The sequence below is a fragment of the Tinamus guttatus genome, unplaced genomic scaffold (assembly GCF_059628265.1).
Source record: "Tinamus guttatus ecotype Peru unplaced genomic scaffold, ASM5962826v1 Tinamus_guttatus_pri_ptg000287l, whole genome shotgun sequence".
Taxonomy (NCBI): domain Eukaryota; kingdom Metazoa; phylum Chordata; class Aves; order Tinamiformes; family Tinamidae; genus Tinamus; species Tinamus guttatus.
The window spans coordinates 13,142,698-13,160,300 of record NW_028288821.1 but is presented as its reverse complement, the minus strand read 5'-3'; the positions used below and the strand labels follow the sequence as shown (position 1 = coordinate 13,160,300).

The window sequence follows — 17,603 nt, the reverse complement described above, 5'->3', positions numbered from 1 at the left end:
GCCCGGCGGGGAGCGCTAACGCCCCTCCCCGCGGCGCGGCATGGCGGCGCCCGGCGCCGTACAACATGGCGGCGCCCTAGAGCGGCCTCCCGCCCCTCCGCGCCCCCTCCTCACGTCGCCATCTGCCCCCTCGGCAGGGGCAACCGTCGACCCCCTTGCCCCGATTCACCAGCGACCCTCGGGCAGTCCCCATGTTCCCACCTTCTTTGCGAGGGGCCCCCCAAAGCCCAGGGACCCGTGGCTGCCACCCCCGTGCCCCAGCCCAGGCCCCTCTCCCTCCCTCTCCCCTACCCCCAGCAAAGGGACCCCGCCAGTGGGGCTGCCCAAGAGGAGTCCCCAGTGGTGCCCCAGGGGACAAGAGCCCAAGAAGCTCCCAGCCCAAGCGGGCAGGCAGTGCCCAAGGCCCCAGCCTCCCCGCAGCTGGCCCGGAGCGTGGGGTCAGGGCAGGACGGGGCCCCCAGGCCTACCTGGGGCAGCGGTGTGCCCGGCTGCAGGGCCATGGCGGGGGCTCTGCGTGCCCAGCTGGCACGGCGCGAGCAGAACTCGGCCCCAGAACCCTCCCCACGGAGATGCTCAATAGCCCCGTGGAGACGCCCAGACACAACTCCTGGAATACAGCCCGCCGAATGCCCACTCCCAACTGCCACCCGAGGCTGCTCCGGGCTGCTTGTATGCCACAGTGCCATGGGGCCTCCAAACATCGCCTGTGCCCCATGAGGGCTCTAACTCTTCAGTTTGCTCCAACCCTGAAGCAATCTCCTCAGGAGATCAAGTCTCCGCCAGCGTCCCCATCCACACGTAAGCTCTATGCACTTTGTGCATTCCCAAGAAGGACAACTGCAAAAGGAGTCAAGCAGAGGGCAGGGAGACAGCATCAGGGAGAAAAAGACTCTTCTTGGGAATGTCTCTTCTCCACATGGTTGGATTTAACATGCCAAGGAAATCTGCAACTCGGTCTTCTTGGGAAAGACTTGGTTCCCCTCAAACAATAAGAGTTCAAATGTTGCTTTCCCAGGAACAGAAGGAAAAATGTGGGAAGCACATGATGCCGCTTGCCTTGCTCACAGAGAGCATGGAACTGCCGCATGGCTTCTTCCGAGAGCTCCCATCCTCCACGCTACAGGGCTTTTAGAGGTTAATATTGAGAAGTCAAGGCAAGGGGCAGCATTCCTTTCTCCTTACAAAACACCAGATCTCCTGTCAGGTTGGACAGCAGCCTCAGCAGTCACTGCACCAGTAAGGATCTCCAGCTCCCAGTACGTCCAACGCCAGGAACTGAACTCTGCTCACACAATCCTGCCAAGTGCAACACTTGCACTGGACAAAGGCAAATAAACACATACCAAGGAAATTACCAGGCAAGTGCATTTATTCAAGTGATTTCCCCTCTCCTCCTTCCTGCGCAAGGCTGAGGGGGGCTGAAGCGCACACCAGGTGGAAAAGCCCGTACACACTAACAACACAGACAGAGCTATGGCTGTACAGAGAGGGGCACCCAGCAGCCCAGGTCCCCCCGCAACAAAACTCCTCAGGTGCCCTCAAGGCAGGGCCGAGCCACAGTCTGTGCTGTGGGAGGCCCTATCCACCCTTGCTCTGAGCTTCCCTGCTGGCTGCAAAGCGCTCGCTCTCCCCGCTCACTCAGAGCCTCCTCTCCTGCTCGCCACCTTCCCCACCTGGACACTCAAACCTGGACAACAGCTTCCAGCAGTCCCGTACTGCCCTCACTTGTGACCACGGACATCCTGTGGCCTGTGCAAATTTGCAAGGTCCCCAGCTTATCCATCCCTTACTTGCCAGGGGGGCTCTCTCCGGCACTGGAGGAGGTGGCGGCAGAGCCAGTCTCGGATGAATGCCCCTTGTTTTTCCCAAATTCGATAACCAGCGGCTTCCCCTGCAGATTGTACCCGTTCACCAGCTGCATTGCCTTCTGTGCTGCCTGAATATCTGCAACGAGAGTAAAATGGGCTCAGGTTACATGTCACCAGCTTCAATATAAATCCAACAAGTTCCGGCATGGACATGTGATGGGGGCACAGACATTCCTGGATCTCAGACCCTAAGTCACCACCAGAATGACTGCAGGGCTGCAATCACCCAGCCAGAGTGACAGGGAACACAGTCCGTAACAGACTGCATCCCCTGTGTCTTGATGGACCTCAGTCAAGGGACTGAATTCACCTCCTGCTCCATGGACAACTGGCTTGGGACAAGCACAGCACTCCGTGGCACGGAGGTGGCACCTTCATGAGTGAGAAAAGGACTACGAGACACAAGGAGCAACTCACCAGGGAACGTAATGAAAGCCTGGCCCCTCATGCGGCCGCTCAGCAGGCGGAACTGGACTGGTGGGTTGTTCTCCAGCTGGAACCGAGCAAACAAGGACACGAGGTCCTTCATCGTCACTCGAGGGCCCAGGTTCTTCAAATACAGCACCTATTCCCAAGAAAAAGGGTTAGCCAGCCTGCACCATGCAAACAGACTGCCCTGCAACTCAGTTCCAGCCTATGCACCCCACAGCAATTAATTAGTTTGGTCCCTCTGCCACCCCAGAGTCTATTCTTCCCCTTGACACTAACAGTTTGGAAGATGAAGGCAGGTGGGTAGAGACAGGCAGTGCTGGACTTGAGGCACCATCATGCTGTCTCTGTGCAAGTTGCTGACTGCGCCAGTTATTTATAGAACATCGTAAGCTCCAGGTACCAGTTTACCAGTTAAACACAGGTTGAACGAAGGCATGGCTGGTCTCAGTCACACGGGGCTCTGAAGTGCAGCCTTGCCAGGCAGGGTGACTTCCTGCTGAGCTCCAGTGGCCCCTTTTCTCCCATAGCAGAAGCTGCTCCCTTGGGCCGGGAGGATCAAGCAGGCAACAAGCATTCAATAGCAAAGAGGGACCTTTGCCTGCAGAAGGGGCTTTCGGACGTGCCGGCTAGGAAGATGAACACATCCTGCTTACATCTCAACATACCTTGCTGGGCTCCCCAGGATGGTAGGAGGCAAACCTGGGAATACGTCGGATCTCTTCCTCCGAGAGCCTGTTTTTACAGATCTCCTCTTCTGAAACAAACTCCACAGGCTCTTTTATAGTCACAGGCTTAAGTGGAGATTCAGGAGGCTTTGCTGCAGGAAGGCTGGGACTTATTTCCTGCTCTGCCTGCTCTCCCTGCTGAGGAAGTGATGTCTCCTCCGTGGCCTCCTTTCGGGGCACAGAAAACGGCACGCGTGGATCACACTTCGCAGGCTGTGGCTGCTCAGGCAACTGCTTGTTCAGCAGCTCCTGATAAACAGTTTCCAGGTGAACCATGGGGTCCTTTTCGTTTGCTGTACTCTTCTGAGTGTCATCTAATCCACCACAAAGAAATATGTTAATATTACTACCAACAACCACCTGAAAAAAAAAAAACCCAAAGAATTCGAGAAGAAACAGACAGGACCCCAAGAAAAGTCCTATTCTAGACAAAACTCCATGCACTTGCCATCTTCCATCTGCAGATCACTTAAAATAAGAAGAGCAGCCCCAAGAGCGATCAATTATCTCTTTACTGACTCAGGACAGACCTGCAGAGAGGAGCAGCTCCACCAGCGCTTTGCACAGAACTCATTTTTCTACATATGGTCTCATTAGCTTATCTACAACCACATTTCAGCAGCCTGGTAATTCCTTCCTCTTCCTCTTGCATGGCCAGGATGTACTATGCTGATTTAATTTGGCATTTTGCTTCCAGAGACACCACCATGTTAAGCTAATGGATTTAAGGAAAGTCCATATCAGGGATGGGCCAAAGATATGTCCTTTACTATATTTAATTGAAACGAGGACAGAAATGAAATGGGGCTCTCCCAGCCTCAACTTTGCTGACTCTTGGTTTTCCTAATTGCAGCAACACTGATGTAACACCAGAAGAGGGAGCAGGGACCAGAGGACCTTGGAGCCAGCTGCACATAAAAGATGGAGCAGCATCAGCCCAAACCAGAGCAGTGCCTCACCTGGTCATCTGTTTAACCCTGTCTGATGCACAAAACCGGCTGGGGCAGGAGCTTCACCTCTGCACGTTTCCCAGCTTGAGAGGAGGAGCTCTTTATAACCTCTCTGGGCAATACTAGAGTCTCCATCCAAAAAGTCACGTTAAATCATATGCTGGGATGTTTTAAGCACTGCTAGGATGAGTGGGAGTGTCATCCCATGAACCTCACTCATCTGGGAATCAGCAATTGGGCTCTATTCCCACCTGTGCTACTGACTTGGGGTGCCTTCATCAAGTCAGTGTTTGCTCTGTGCCTTTGCTTCCCTCCTGCTTTTGCCAGACAGCTGTTAAGTCACAGAAAACAATCTCTAGTCTAGAGATTCTGTCTCTAGGCCAGAGAGAAACGTGCTGGACTCCCACAGCCCTCAAATCTCCCCGTTGGAGCAAAGGCAGGAGCAGCCTCAGGTGCACATACCTTGGTGGTAGAGAGCCCGGAGGAAGGAGTGCCGGTCCGTCCCCTGGAAGAGCGCGTTCTCGATCTCCATCTCCCGCCGGCTCAGCTGCTTGCTGCCAGCAAACCTCTGGGGCAGTGCGAGGATGCGCTGCCGCTCTTCCATCTTCTCCTGGATGGCACGAAGTCGCTCCTGCGTGGCCTCAGGGGCTGCCCCAAGCCCCGAGCCCTGCAAGACAGGCACAGCTCAGCTCAGACGCACTGCACGCCTCCCTCAGAGGCTTCACACCTTCCAACTTGAGCGGGTGCAGCCAGGAAGCATCTGAAGAGCATTTCTGTTTTTCCCTATCAACCTTTTTCAGAATCTAGAGAACACCTAGGGGCCAAGGCTGGATTTTCTTTATTCACATTCAGTTCTTTCAGAATTACTGTGGCAGATCCCTCTGCCTCAGGCAAGAGATTAGGCTTTCTCCCACCACACATCACAGTCTAACAGAGATTTTCCCAAGGGTACCTCTCTCCTTCCCTCCTGACTCTACTGGCCTACATCTGCGCTGCTTCTATCCACTGTTTCACAGCTTCTGTGGAGCACAAAGGGCAGTTTATGTGGAAAAGCAATTCTAGGAAATCATTTGCAGCACCTTGTTTTCAAAAGAGCTGCAACTCAGTAGCTGTAAATAAGAAAAGCCTGCAGCGATACCTTGCTGGGAGCTCCACGAGCAGCTGCAGTCCTCTCTGTCTCAGCCAATTCCTCCTTAATAGGATATTTCCCTTTGGGACCTCCACCTCCAAGGTTGCAAATGTCTACTAGACTTGAGTTTTCTCCCCAAATATTATTCTCCTCTCGTGAGTGGTAGGAAGTACACTCTAATGTCCGTGATTTTCTATCAGACTAATGTTTGCCATTCTGGTTTTTATTTCTAAATATCTCTGCACTGATTCCGTACCAAATTTAACAGATTGTGCTGTTGGCATTAATTTTTACTTTAAAGGAAAACCACCCACCTCCTTAACCCAAAGCTGAATGCAGGCTCCAAGGGCTGGGTTTGCATTTAAATACTGAAGTAATGACTTCAGCGGGAGACAAGCAAACCCACGATTGCCACTGACTTACTGCTTCCTTCCATACATAGCTACTGCTCAGCAAGAGGCGTTGGAGGGAAGCCAAGGGTCAGTTTAAGTCCTGTTTTGTACCTTCTGCTTTACCAAATTTAAGAGGACACTCCAGAGCACTTGACATAGACTGATCCCAAAAGCCCCTTGCCCTGAAATGTGAAAGAAATAGGTAAAGGAAGGGAAAAAGGGAAGCTGCTTCTGCTGCCTGCAAATTTTCCCTTGGTAATGCTTCTCTGCCAACCGCACCCCAAGAGGGGCAGGTCATGGCCATGCTTGGTCAAACAGCCCTGTTGTTCCCTGGGTGGAGGAACATGCAAAACCCTCCGTACAAACAGCTCACCTAAGCCTGCCATGGAATCCAGCAGTGGCAGAAAAGAGAAAGGAGATTTGGGTGCACTTTGAAGTCTTTTTTCCCTACTCCCTTTTTAAATATTTTTTATTACACACATGAAATGATTCACTCAACATCCTCAAGATGCTGAGGACCAACCAGGTCCTGCCGTGCTCCCAATAACCGACTTTTCTGTCGGTCACAGCTTTTGGCACAGACCCTTTAATCAAAGAAAACAGGCCAGAAGAAATACCTTTAGACTGGTAGGATCAGACAAGAGATCATATGGAGGAGCTACTCCTTACTAGAGGGATTACACAGTGCTTGAGTTTTCCACAGAAGTGCTGTGAGACCTGACAAAACAAGGCTGAAGAGACCTGTCACATACAGGTCCCAGTAGAAGGCTTCTCACCTTCTCTGTTGAAGCCTGGTTCTTCCAGAGCAGGATCTCTGCATCCGAGAGCCCCAGTTCCCGGAGAGAAGCAGTTTCCTTGTCACTCTCCTGCAGAGCCTGGAACTGTGACAAGCTCAAAGCCCCTGCAGCCTCTTCCCCAAAAGGCTTGTAGAAAGCTGCAGGGGCAAAGCATTTCCGCTTTGACTTGCACCTGTAACCCAAAGCAGAGAACAGCAGAAACTACCTTGTGCTGAGAAACAGCTGGGTAGGGACTGGCCTCTCCCACCCAGCCCCACTTCATCCTGCCCCACCTGGGCACAAATTGGTTCTGAAACACACACATTATCTGACCAAGCACTTGGTCAAAATAAATTGCTGCTGGCATTTGTCCCAAAAGTTCAAGAGTGCTCACCTCCTGCACCTCACCAGCAAGAGATGCTATAAGGAAGGAGAATCTGTGCAGCTGTTTTGGCTTGTGGGGCTCACTGTATAAAACATCTCCCCGGTTAGGAGGCCCCAGGCCCCTAGGCTGTGCTGGCCACATCAGGACTTACTGCTCAATGGAGACACTGGTATCAAGCTGGTGGTGAAGGAGGCTCTTCAGCTGCCTTTCTCCTTCTGTCTCCAAGTCTTCCAGGAGGAGGTCATCGCTGGACAGACTGGTGTTGACTCTGGGGAACACACACGCAACACGGAGGTGGCAAGAGCAAGAAACACTCCCAATCCACTGTACCAAGAGTCTCCCCACCTGCTTGATGCTTTTCATGGGGATTAAAGTGCCCAAGGAACCAAAATTGGCTTGACAAAACAAACAAACATGCCCAACAACATTAACCAGAAAAACAAACAGATTTTGAGAACATTAAGAATACTTCAGAGAGGGTAATTACACATACAACCTTGTTGTTTTTATTCCTAGAAGGCTGGTTTTTATTATTTAACTATTGCTTAGTTTCAAGTAATTAAAAATAGGCAAAAAGGGAAACTGGGTGTCTCAGCAGCGCAGGTGAAGCACAGTTTGCTCTCGCCAAGGACACCTGGCTCCACAGAGTCGCCGCCTCCCGCTTGTCCGCGGGTCCCACCCGCAGCTCGCGCCTCACGCCGGGGCCTCTCCTTCCGCGCTGCGGGGAAGCACCGCGGGCTAGGAAAGCAGCCCCGGAGCGAGTCAGAGCGCCGGTGCCGGGCAGCAGTTCCGCTCGCCCCTCCAGAAAGGGCCGCGGGACGCGGCTCTCCAGCACCGCGGGTATCGCGGCCGCCCGCGCCGCTCACCTCCTCATGGCCGCGCCTCCAACTCCCGGCAGCGCCCGCGAGCGCCGCCCGCGCTGCAGCGGGGGAGGCCGCCGCGGGGGCTGCCGGGAGTTGTAGTGCGGGAGGGCCCGCGCCTCCTGAGGCGAGCGGCCTGCAGCCGCGCCGCGCGCCCCGGCAGGGAGGAACGGGGCGGCCCGACGGGAGAAGGGGTGCTAGAAGGGAGCCCGCCCGTGGAAGCGGCCGTGAATCCCGAGAGGGGGGCTCTTCCCCTTCCTTTCGAGGATATATGCAAAGGGATATATGCATTAGAGAGGTGTAGCTATTTACAGCCTTCAGCAGAAATGAAACCCTACATAGAGGGCAGGGCTGAATCAAGTATTACACAAAGAGTTATTTTCCCCTACTAGTAAAAAGAGAGGGCAGTGTGGATCAAAATAACATTTTAATCAAGAAAACAATGAGATTAGCATAGCTCTTTACAGGCTTGGCACTATTCAATACATTTTCCTGTGCCCTTCTGATCAAACAAGCTGCACACCCATTTACAAGTTATTTTCCTACTTATTTTCTTACTTGCACATCTAGTATTTTTATCACAAATTCTGGTTGAAGAAAGGTGCTGCGGAAACAGCTGAAGGTACAAGTACAAAAGCAGTTTATTACCCAAAAAAAAAAAAAAAAAAAAAAAAAAAAAAGCCAAACAGACACAGGAACAAAACCCCCCTTGCAGCACTGGAAGCAGACCCAGTTGAAACATACGCCAGCTTGTAGTACAGGGCACTACATTTGTCAGACAGCAAATTTGTCTACAGTTCCTGGAGGGAACATCTGTTTAACAAGCAACTCACCAGAACCTGAATAAAAGCCTAGGAGGCTCTGACTGAGACCATTGAGGCTGCATTTAAGCAAAACGGAGGTGGAGGGCTCAGCTGCGAAGTCAGAGGGCTTAAATCTCCCAAAGGCAGCACTCTCAAATACACACATTTTTGCATGCGCTTACAAAGATTTAAGAACAAAAGCACATACTTTCAGCACAAGCTTTATGCAGTCTCTCAGACTGGACTCACCAAATTCCAGTGTGATACTGCAGAGATTAGCTTTATTTTTTATTCCAAAGCAAATTTTATTAAAATAAAAAAAATACAAAGAGATTTTAAACCCAGGTCCCCACAGAGCTTCAGATACGATATTGTAACACCAGTGAGTCTTTCAATCAAATGTGATCCTAAAACTGCGCTCTTGCTCCTTGCGGCGGCTCTCACAAACCTTTGTCACCTCTTCTACCTTTCTCTGCAACAGGGCTGAAAGAAGAAAGAAAGAGAAGTGACCCATCAGCATAAAATACAGCCTTACAGAGTTCAGCCTGCAGAAGGAAACATACTTGATTTGCTCAGGTTTGACACTGCACAGAGAAAGAGGAAAACACCAAAACACTGCTAGATGCCCCCGCAAGAGAAGATTTTCCGAGAAGTATTTTGTGGCATTCAGGGACTAGCAGGCAGATTCTGAAGATCCCTGGAACATGCCGTGACACTTTGCCCAGCCTGTTTCAGGCTTTTGCGATTTCAGCATACAGCTTTAGATAGCTAAACCCTTCATGAATAGCAACAGTAGCTGGCCTTCAGCTTGAGAAAAATTGATGTATCAGGCTTTTCCCCTACCCATCTCACACTTGAATTTTGCAAGATTCAGGTTAATTATAATCTGTTAGACATCTATATACTTTCTCACAAAATATCACAATTGTAACAAGCTTTTAGCTGTAAATATATAACTGTACAATGATACCAAAAAGCTGCAGCTCACTTGCACTCACATTACAGGCCTGTTACCTGCAGATCACTGATGTGGCAATATACAGGCAACTACTTTAGTTATTAACTTTAAATACTGTTGCTATTGCAACAAAAGTTTTGGCAAAAGATAGAGCAATTTCATGGAACCTTCTCAGATGTTATTGACGAGGTCTATGACATTATGTCATTCTGCAATTTAGAGATATTCCAGATTTTTATTCTATCAACCCTGGAATTTGACATAATCCTGTGCCAATCCTGGAATTTTCCAGTAACATATGAAGCACATTCACCTCTCAGTTTATCTATTTTCAAAGATTCACCACACAAGCAAGACACAAATCTGCTGCACATATCTAGTCTTGTTCAATTCAGCACTCAGGTAAATCAAGAAAGAAACTGGTTGAGGCAATACCTAAGCACAAGGCTTCATCCAAATACTGCCTCTACTGGGGTCATGAAGGGACCTCCCTATGAAGGGAGCAACTTCATGCATCTGTTCAGCAAGAACATTTAATTGGCTCAGCACAAGAGAAGCTAAATAAAACAGCATCAAGTCTTAAGTTGCATATAATTCTTAAAAACCAGGCACATCAATAGCCAAAGAGAAAAGTATACTTAGGAAAAGCTCATTTACTTTTGCAACACAGCCTTGGAGGCGTCTGACAGGAAACAAAGTTTTTAGCATTACATACAGGGTAAATATCTTGCATTTTTAAAGTTGTTAGAAATGCATCCTTCCCAGGCCTACTCTTAAATTACTAACAGTAAGGGCTACTTTGGTTACTTCAATATCACATGTTCTTTTGCAATCTAACATTCAAGTGCATATAAAAAGAGGAATTCTTCTCCTTGCCAATAATTCTATAGACAGTCACATTAATCATTTTCAAAAATATGCAGTTTAAGGTTTATTGCTTTTCCTTGTTTGAAGGGCTTTTTCAAAAAGTTAACCTGTAAAGATAGCTATTTTCAAGTTTATTCTGTAATTAGAGTCAGCAGTCTGATGATAGATGAGATATACCAATACTTACTAAGATAAGATAGAATTCATACATACAGAAGTCACAAATCTTCTAGAAAACACCACATTTAGTATTGGCATAAGCCAACATTATCAAATTAAAACCACTGGAAAAGTGCCTGCTTCCATCCAGGACTGACTGCACTGATGGGAGCACTTTGGACAGTACTGCAACCAGGTGGCTGCAATTCAGTGCTGGTGAGAGCTCCACTACTTTAGTCAGCAATGCCCCCCTGTGGCCAATACCATCAATTAAAATAAACAAACACACACCCTCAAAGTCACAGAATCACTGAATGGTTGAGATTGGAAGGGACCTCCAGAGATCATCCAGTCCCACCCCCCTGCTCAAGCAGGGACACCTAGAGCACATGGCACAGGGTGGCATCCAGGTGAGTTTTGAAGATCTCCAAAGGAGGAGGCTCCTTTTAAGCAAAAGGCATCAAAATTTTGTTGTACAAGTGCTGAGCTCTGGAAGCACCCTGGTATGCTAGCAAATCCAAGGATAAGGCAGCAACTACACTCAATTTCTCACTATGAAGTGCAGCTTCTGGTCTGCATTACCTTTCTGCACATGCATGCACACTTAACATACTTCATATTTTTATTCCTAAACAGTTGCACGAAACTCACCTGAATTCTGGTCAATCCACTGCAAAGAATCCATATGCGCATTCAAAATTTTACAGATCTGCTGAAGCTAAAAACAAAAGGTGCAAATATTAGTTAGAGTACACAAAAACCAAGAGCAGCAAGAGATAGACAGTTCCTGTACTTTAAAACACAAAACTATTGAATTTCTCATATGCACAGCTTTACTAACAGTTATTTTCTTAAAGTCTTTGCAGCAACTATGTTATATTGCTTCTTGTCCGGCAAGACAGATTTGTTTGCCATATATCACTCTGGCTTGGTCTCACTCAAATTCAGACCTCAAATGCATCACATTTAATCATATTAGGTGGCAAGAATGAAACTGAATGGGGAAAAATCTGCAATGCTCTCTTCAGAAGGAGTTTTTTTTTTTTTAAACCAGGAAAAAGAAAATTTATCAGTAAAAACATGATGAGTACATAATTCAGATCTTATTTTCTTTGGGACACAAGTGTACTAGAAGTAAAAAAAAAAAAAAAGTGCATTTGTACAGAACTTAGATTTGCACAAGAAAGATGCAAGCGGCAGAGAAGGCAGCAAGATCAAAACTCTGACCTACCTCTGAGACAAGTTGCAACCTAGGCAAGAAGTCAACAAGAATGACAAATGGAGTTCAGGCTAGAATGCTTTGGAATTTAAAATTTTAGAGAATGTCAATCTTATGACAGACAGGCTGGCTTGCATGCTTCTTGCTAGAAGCAAGTGGTCTCAGGAACAAAACAAAATACTCTTCCAAGGTTGGAGACACAAGCAGCAGAATACCCACAAATGAATAAGTGAAGAGTTACAAAGGAAAACCTCCTGTCTATACTGACATGCAAACCAAGTTTGGACTTACTGGGTCACTAGTGTCTGCTGGGCCTCCTGATGTATTCAGGTGCTCGATTATGTCCTTAAGATCTTGTGCCATACGCTTTAACTGAGCATCTATGTTTTCGGCCAGTTTATATCTGCAAAACAATGGAGAAGCAACATCAAAGTCTTCACAGCGAGCCTCAGAAGACCTGCTCTCAGTTGTAGCATCTTCAGGTGACCAGAATTAGGCCCCATCCTTTCCAACCAAGACACAGTAGATACATGAGGACTGCATCATGAAGAGGCATTTTACTACACATTTGAGGTAACACCTAATATCTTAGCTCTTGCAATAATCTATGGTTACAGATATGCAATACTGCTGACGGCTTTCTAGAAGCTTAACACCAGAATTAAAGTAACCAGCTAGACAAGACTGTTCCAAGATTCATGCCTCTTGAACTGAATACTTTAACCTGCTAAGATTCAGTACTGGTACCATGTTTACAAGGATACTTGAGCTGCACAAAGTGCTTTCTGCTCATATTAATTCTGTCATTAATCACTTTTTAAAAGCAAGTTTTGCCAATTCTAATAGCCTTTTCCAAAACAGCTACTTAGACCCACATCCATGAAGTTTTTCATGTCGATTAAAGGGGCTTTCAGTTGCAATTTCCCTATTTTTAAGGTCCAAAATGTGATGCATAAAACAGGGTTACACATTTTAAAGAGGATATCAATAGTTCAATACTGTCATGCTTGCTATTCCTACTTCTGACTGGACATCACTACACTAGCCTGCTTATCACACGTTCAACACAGATTTATCTTACGTTCTTTCCCTTTCTTCATCTGCATGCTGCAAGTAAATAGTCCCACTCTGTTCCTTCACAGACTCCTCCAGAGGGGTCAACAAGTCTTCCAGCTCTTTCTGTTGTGACAAAATAAAGTCTAGTTCCTGATCCAGCCTGAAAGGAAAAGCAGTATTACCCACAGATTGGGTCCAGACATGGAATACATTCTAGGACTTCTGCACAAAACCACAGAACATGCAAATAAAGCCATCTCCAGGGCTCATAGCTTCTTACCTCTTCTGATCAAGTTTCACTTTCTCTACTTCTCTGTGTAATGATGTAATCTAGAAACAGAACAAATTTAATTGTAGGAAGATGCGAGATCATCTGGCAAAAAGTGGAAAAACTGAGAAAAGTAGTTCTGTGCAAATAATTATCACAGACAGGAAATAAACATATTTGTAGACCAGAAAATATTTAATAAAACTTTTTCCTTGAAAGTTCAGCTCTAAGGTAGCTTGTTCACATAACTCCATACATATTTCTAATTAAAAAAAGACTATGTCTGTCTAAGTATCCATATTTAATTGTCATCTTTAAGACAAAAGATAATCTACTAGATGGCTTGCTGCATCTATAACTTAATATCTTTTAAAAATTAAACAAAATTAGGTTGCACTAGATGCCACCTTACCTTCTCTCCATTCTCTATCAATGTCCGATCCCAGGCATTAACTTGAGTAGCTTGATGAAGGAAGTGCTTCTCTTGATCTTCAAGTTCCAGACTCCACTTGTTTATCAAGCTCTCCAGCTGGGCATACGTCATCACTGGAGGTGCACTGAGAAGCATGAGCCAGTACAGGGGTACAAGATCAAAAATCAAGGTGTAAGCGTAACTAACAGCACCCACTCACCTCCCCTTCCTCCAGACACCAACAGTAATATTGCTATTGCTCAAACCAAAAATCCCACTCACCTGGTTGTTGCTGTGGTTACAGTAGCTGTAGAAGTCACAGCTCCAATGGTTCCAGTGGTAGTTAATGGCTTAAGATTCAAAGCAAAACTTACACTAGGAGCAGAAGAGCCTGAAAGAAAAGACTCATGTTAAACAACCAAAGGTCACATCTAATAGAACCAGAACAGATTCTATTTACAATTCTAACCCCAATACCGCATAATGTCAAAAGGGCCCTTTTAACAAGGGAACGTCGTTTGAGATGTACACAGAATGCATATTTTGACATTACTGATAGCAGTGCATTATAAATACCTGTAAGCATTACAGTAGAAAGCACAATTGACAGCCTACATCTATGGGCATCATTCAAAGTAAAAAAAATAAAACAAAATAGCAAAAACCACACGTGCCTCAGTCTGCAGGTATTTTAATACTAGCTCTAGTAACTGCACCCAGTTCCTACCTTGCACAATTGCAGGTACAGTGCATTTTGCAGAAGAATTTCTAATTTCTTCCCCAGTCTCCCCCCAGCCTTTTTTTTTTTTTTTTTCTGTACTGCAACATCAGCACGGCCCTTTTCTACTGCAGAGCCCTGATGTCGGTGTTTTTTTTTACTGCATTTAATTCTTACTAGTCACGGTGCTTGTTGCTGCAGCTGTCGTTCCAGGAACTTTCAATCCAAATCCAAGAGTTCCAAGAGTGCCTGTACTAGTGGAAGGGGCACCAACTGTAAACAGAAAACAAGAATTGAGTACCCCATGTGTGAACACCTAACTTAAGGGTCAAATTTAACATTAATGTCAGATGCAGCCACTCATAGCACTGTCCAACACATACCTAGATATAAAGCTCAACTGTGGTGATAATTTCTCTCTCTCTCAAAAAAAAAAAAAAAAAAAAAAAGTCACATAAGCTGCAGTTGCCACTCTGCCTGCCCACTCTGAAATTAAATGTGCTTCTTTTGGACAAAACTTTCTATAATTCACAACCAAAGAAAGTTTGCCATGAAACAAGTGCTACAAGAGGATCTCAAGCTTCATTACTGACAGATGCCACCAAGCATTCTCACCATATTTTCTTCCAATATATAAATTCTGTATTTTGTGACTTACGTGAGAGGCTTGTGGTGGTGGATGAGGTTGGTGCTGAGGAACTTGCTATAGATGCAAACAATGTAGGCCCAGATGAACCAAGAAGGGAAGTTGTGGTGGTAGTAGCAGTTGTAGAAGCTGTGGACGTTGCTAGAAACCAAACAGTAGAGTTTCAAACAAGCAGGTATTTGGCAAATTCTAACACTTCAGAATAGCCAAGCTGAGAAGCTATGAATCTTTCACAACATGGCAGTTTTTGAAGGAAGAGAATCCTAAACTTTCTCCTGTACTCGTCCTCTTCCCCTTTGTAACCTTTGCAATTACTTGTGTTTCAGTTGCAAAAGTGCCCTAAAACACACTGCAGAACACAACCCTGCACACAGGACAGCACAAGACCTGGTATATTTAATGAGAAAGTTCAGTGAACTTCAACAGATTACTCATGCCATTGTAATTTCACACTAACAAATACACGTGACCCAATTCCAGACTCCAGCAGAGACATTAAGTTGAGAAGGGGATTCTCTATTCTTTGAATCTCTATTTTCTCAATCACCTCCTACCTCCAAGTTTGGCTCCAAATGACAGCGTGGGTGCCTGGCTCATACCAGTGGTCAGTGTTCCTGGGGGTGCACTTGTAGCTGTTGTTGAAGTCAATGATCCAAAGTTTAGACCTGGAACAAGTAGCAGAAGTTTAAAAGAAAAACACCCACACATGAGCAAGTTATTTCTGATGTGTAAAATCTTAAATAACATTTCTAATGGACCCACAGAGTAAGAACAAATCCAATTTTAGCCCTCGCTGAGGAAATTCCTGAGACCTGCACTACCCCCAGCACAAACTGAAGGCTGCAGCCTGAGTTTTTGCTGGACTCTGAGGACACAGACAGGTTTGTGGCCTGGCTTCAGCAGCAGTTCAGCATCCTGGACAGGGAGCTCCCCTTCAACTCCCAACCCCACCTCCATCCTCCCCACCAGACCCACCAAAAACATCCTCTAAGCACTCCAAACGCAACTCCAACCCTTCTGCTCACAGTGGCAGAAATATCTAAGCCTTGGCTTCTGAACCTCTCACGTAGGAGCCCTCAAACCCCCTCAAGCGCCTCCCAGCAGAGCCTCATCACCCACCCGTGCTCTGCGCGCCGAGGCTGAAGGCGGCCGCTGGCTGCGCGGCTGCCCCGGCGGTGGCAGCGGTGGTGGCCGCGGGGGCCATTCCGAAGGTGAGGCCCGTGGGCGCCGTCTGCGGGGCCGCGGTGCTCGCGGGCGCCATGCCGAGGCCGGGCACTCCCGCCTGGGCGGCGCCGCCGCTGGAGAAGTTGAACCCCCCGGTCGTGCCCGACGGAGCAGCCGTGGTGGTGGCGGTGACAGAGCCGAATATGAAGCCGGACGGGGCTGCTGCTTGACTCGAGGGTGCACTAGCTGGGGCAGAGCCAAACCCAAAGCCTCCTGTAATGCCCGTAGCTGGGGCTGTGCTGCTGCCTCCCAAGTTTAGCTTGGGCGCATTCCCCCTAGGAAAAAGAAAGAAAATTGTTTGTGACATCCCAGGACTAGGAGACAGCTTTCTTCCACAGTGTTTGCTGACAGCAAAAATCCTAACTCCAGAGACACATGTCAGGTTCATCTCTCACACTAACTACAGCTCATCTTTGACACAGAATATTGTCTCTCCAGTCCCTTCTCAGCCACAAGGCAAGTGACACAAAGCCAAGCCCCTCTTCACACCCACACAACACCTCTTCTCATTGCTATCAATAAGATCCAGGTTCTCGCTACCCTTCATTGCACTTCTATCAGCATTACCTAAAAAGCACCTGCCTAGGCAGAACCAGGATTGCCCTGGGATGTTTCATCACATTTTTACTCTACCTCAGAAAGGAGAAATCATTCTATACATTCCCATTCCAAAGTTCATAGCCTCTTGACACAAAAGAATGGTCTTGCTTGAGTAAAGAAAGATGCTGAATACCCCAAGCTTTGCCTGCAACACTAGAGACATCAAGACCTAATATACATACATTATAAACAAGACAACAAACTCTTTTCTTTTTCTCAGTTCAAACAGCCTAGGCTCCTATTCCAGAGGAAGCAGCAGAACCCCCAGCTTCCACCAAGGGAGCAGCTCCGGGGACTCACCCCAGGGAGAAGGCGGCGGGGGCGGCCGTGGCCGCGGGCTGCGCGCCGAAGCTGAAGGCGGCGGGGGCGGCGGGGGCCGCGGTGGCGGGGGCGGGGGCGGCCGTGGCGGGCGTGCTGAGCGAGAAGAGCGCGGCGGGCTGGCTGCCGGCGGCTGCGGGCGTCCCGAAGCTGAAGCCCCCCGAGGCGGCGGGCGTGGAGAAGGAGAAGGCGGCGCTGGCCGTGGTGGCAGCCGCCGTCTTGGGCGCGCCGAACGTGAAGCCGCCGCCCGCCGCGCCCGAGCCGAAGCTGAACTGGTTCATGGCGACCTGCGGGAGAAGGGCCGCGCCGCCGTCAGGCCCGGAGGCCCCCGGCAGGAAGGGGCCGGAGACGGGGCGCGCGCGCCGCCACTCACCGACCGCCGCCGTCGCCGCCTCCCTGCCCGCGCCGCACGCGCACAGCGCCCGCGCCTGCTGATGACGCTACTTACGCACGTCCGTCCGGCGGCGCGTGACGCGCCCTCGCCGCGCCCGCCCCTCGCCCTCACGGCCCAGTCGCCGGCAGCGCGCTCGCCACTCTTACAAGCTATTGGCTCTTTCCGACGCCGCTCAACGGACGCCACGCCGGATTGGCTCGCGGGAGGGGCTGGGCGGAGGGCCTCTCGTTGCTGCGGCAACGCGGGACGCGACCGGGGCCGGCGGCGGTCGGAGCGGGCGGTCGGAGCGGGCGGTCGGAGCGGGCGGTTGCAGGCGGCGGTGCGGCCGGGCCGGGGCCGCTGAGGCGCTGCGGGCGCGGGGCGGGGCGGGGGGTGATGGGCGCTGCGCGCGTTCCGCGGCGCCGCCCGCTCCTACGGGCGCGGGGCGCGGGGTGAGGGGCGCTG

At 48.9% G+C, this 17,603-nt stretch overlaps 2 protein-coding genes across 2 annotated transcripts; both read right to left on the bottom strand.

Moving 5' to 3' along the window:
* Positions 1-1,643: 1,643 nt before the first annotated feature.
* RBM41 (RNA binding motif protein 41) lies at positions 1,644-7,574 on the bottom strand. The gene is made up of 7 exons (XM_088527604.1): positions 7,524-7,574; positions 6,809-6,925; positions 6,273-6,465; positions 4,438-4,642; positions 2,966-3,339; positions 2,286-2,433; positions 1,644-1,944 (listed from the first exon to the last, which is right to left on the bottom strand). Exons 1-7 carry the CDS (start codon positions 7,529-7,531, stop codon positions 1,787-1,789), a joined length of 1,203 nt encoding a protein of 400 aa, XP_088383730.1. The 5' UTR covers positions 7,532-7,574; the 3' UTR covers positions 1,644-1,786.
* A 1,114-nt stretch (positions 7,575-8,688) lies between these two features.
* Positions 8,689-17,046, bottom strand: NUP62CL (nucleoporin 62 C-terminal like). Its single transcript, XM_010216800.2, has 12 exons — positions 16,748-17,046; positions 15,743-16,122; positions 15,178-15,288; positions 14,636-14,764; positions 14,155-14,250; positions 13,542-13,650; positions 13,260-13,404; positions 12,860-12,909; positions 12,605-12,739; positions 11,815-11,926; positions 10,956-11,022; positions 8,689-8,803 (listed from the first exon to the last, which is right to left on the bottom strand). The coding sequence occupies exons 1-12, from the start codon at positions 17,044-17,046 to the stop codon at positions 8,712-8,714; spliced, it is 1,725 nt and encodes a 574-aa protein (XP_010215102.2). The 3' UTR covers positions 8,689-8,711.
* Positions 17,047-17,603: the final 557 nt, after the last annotated feature.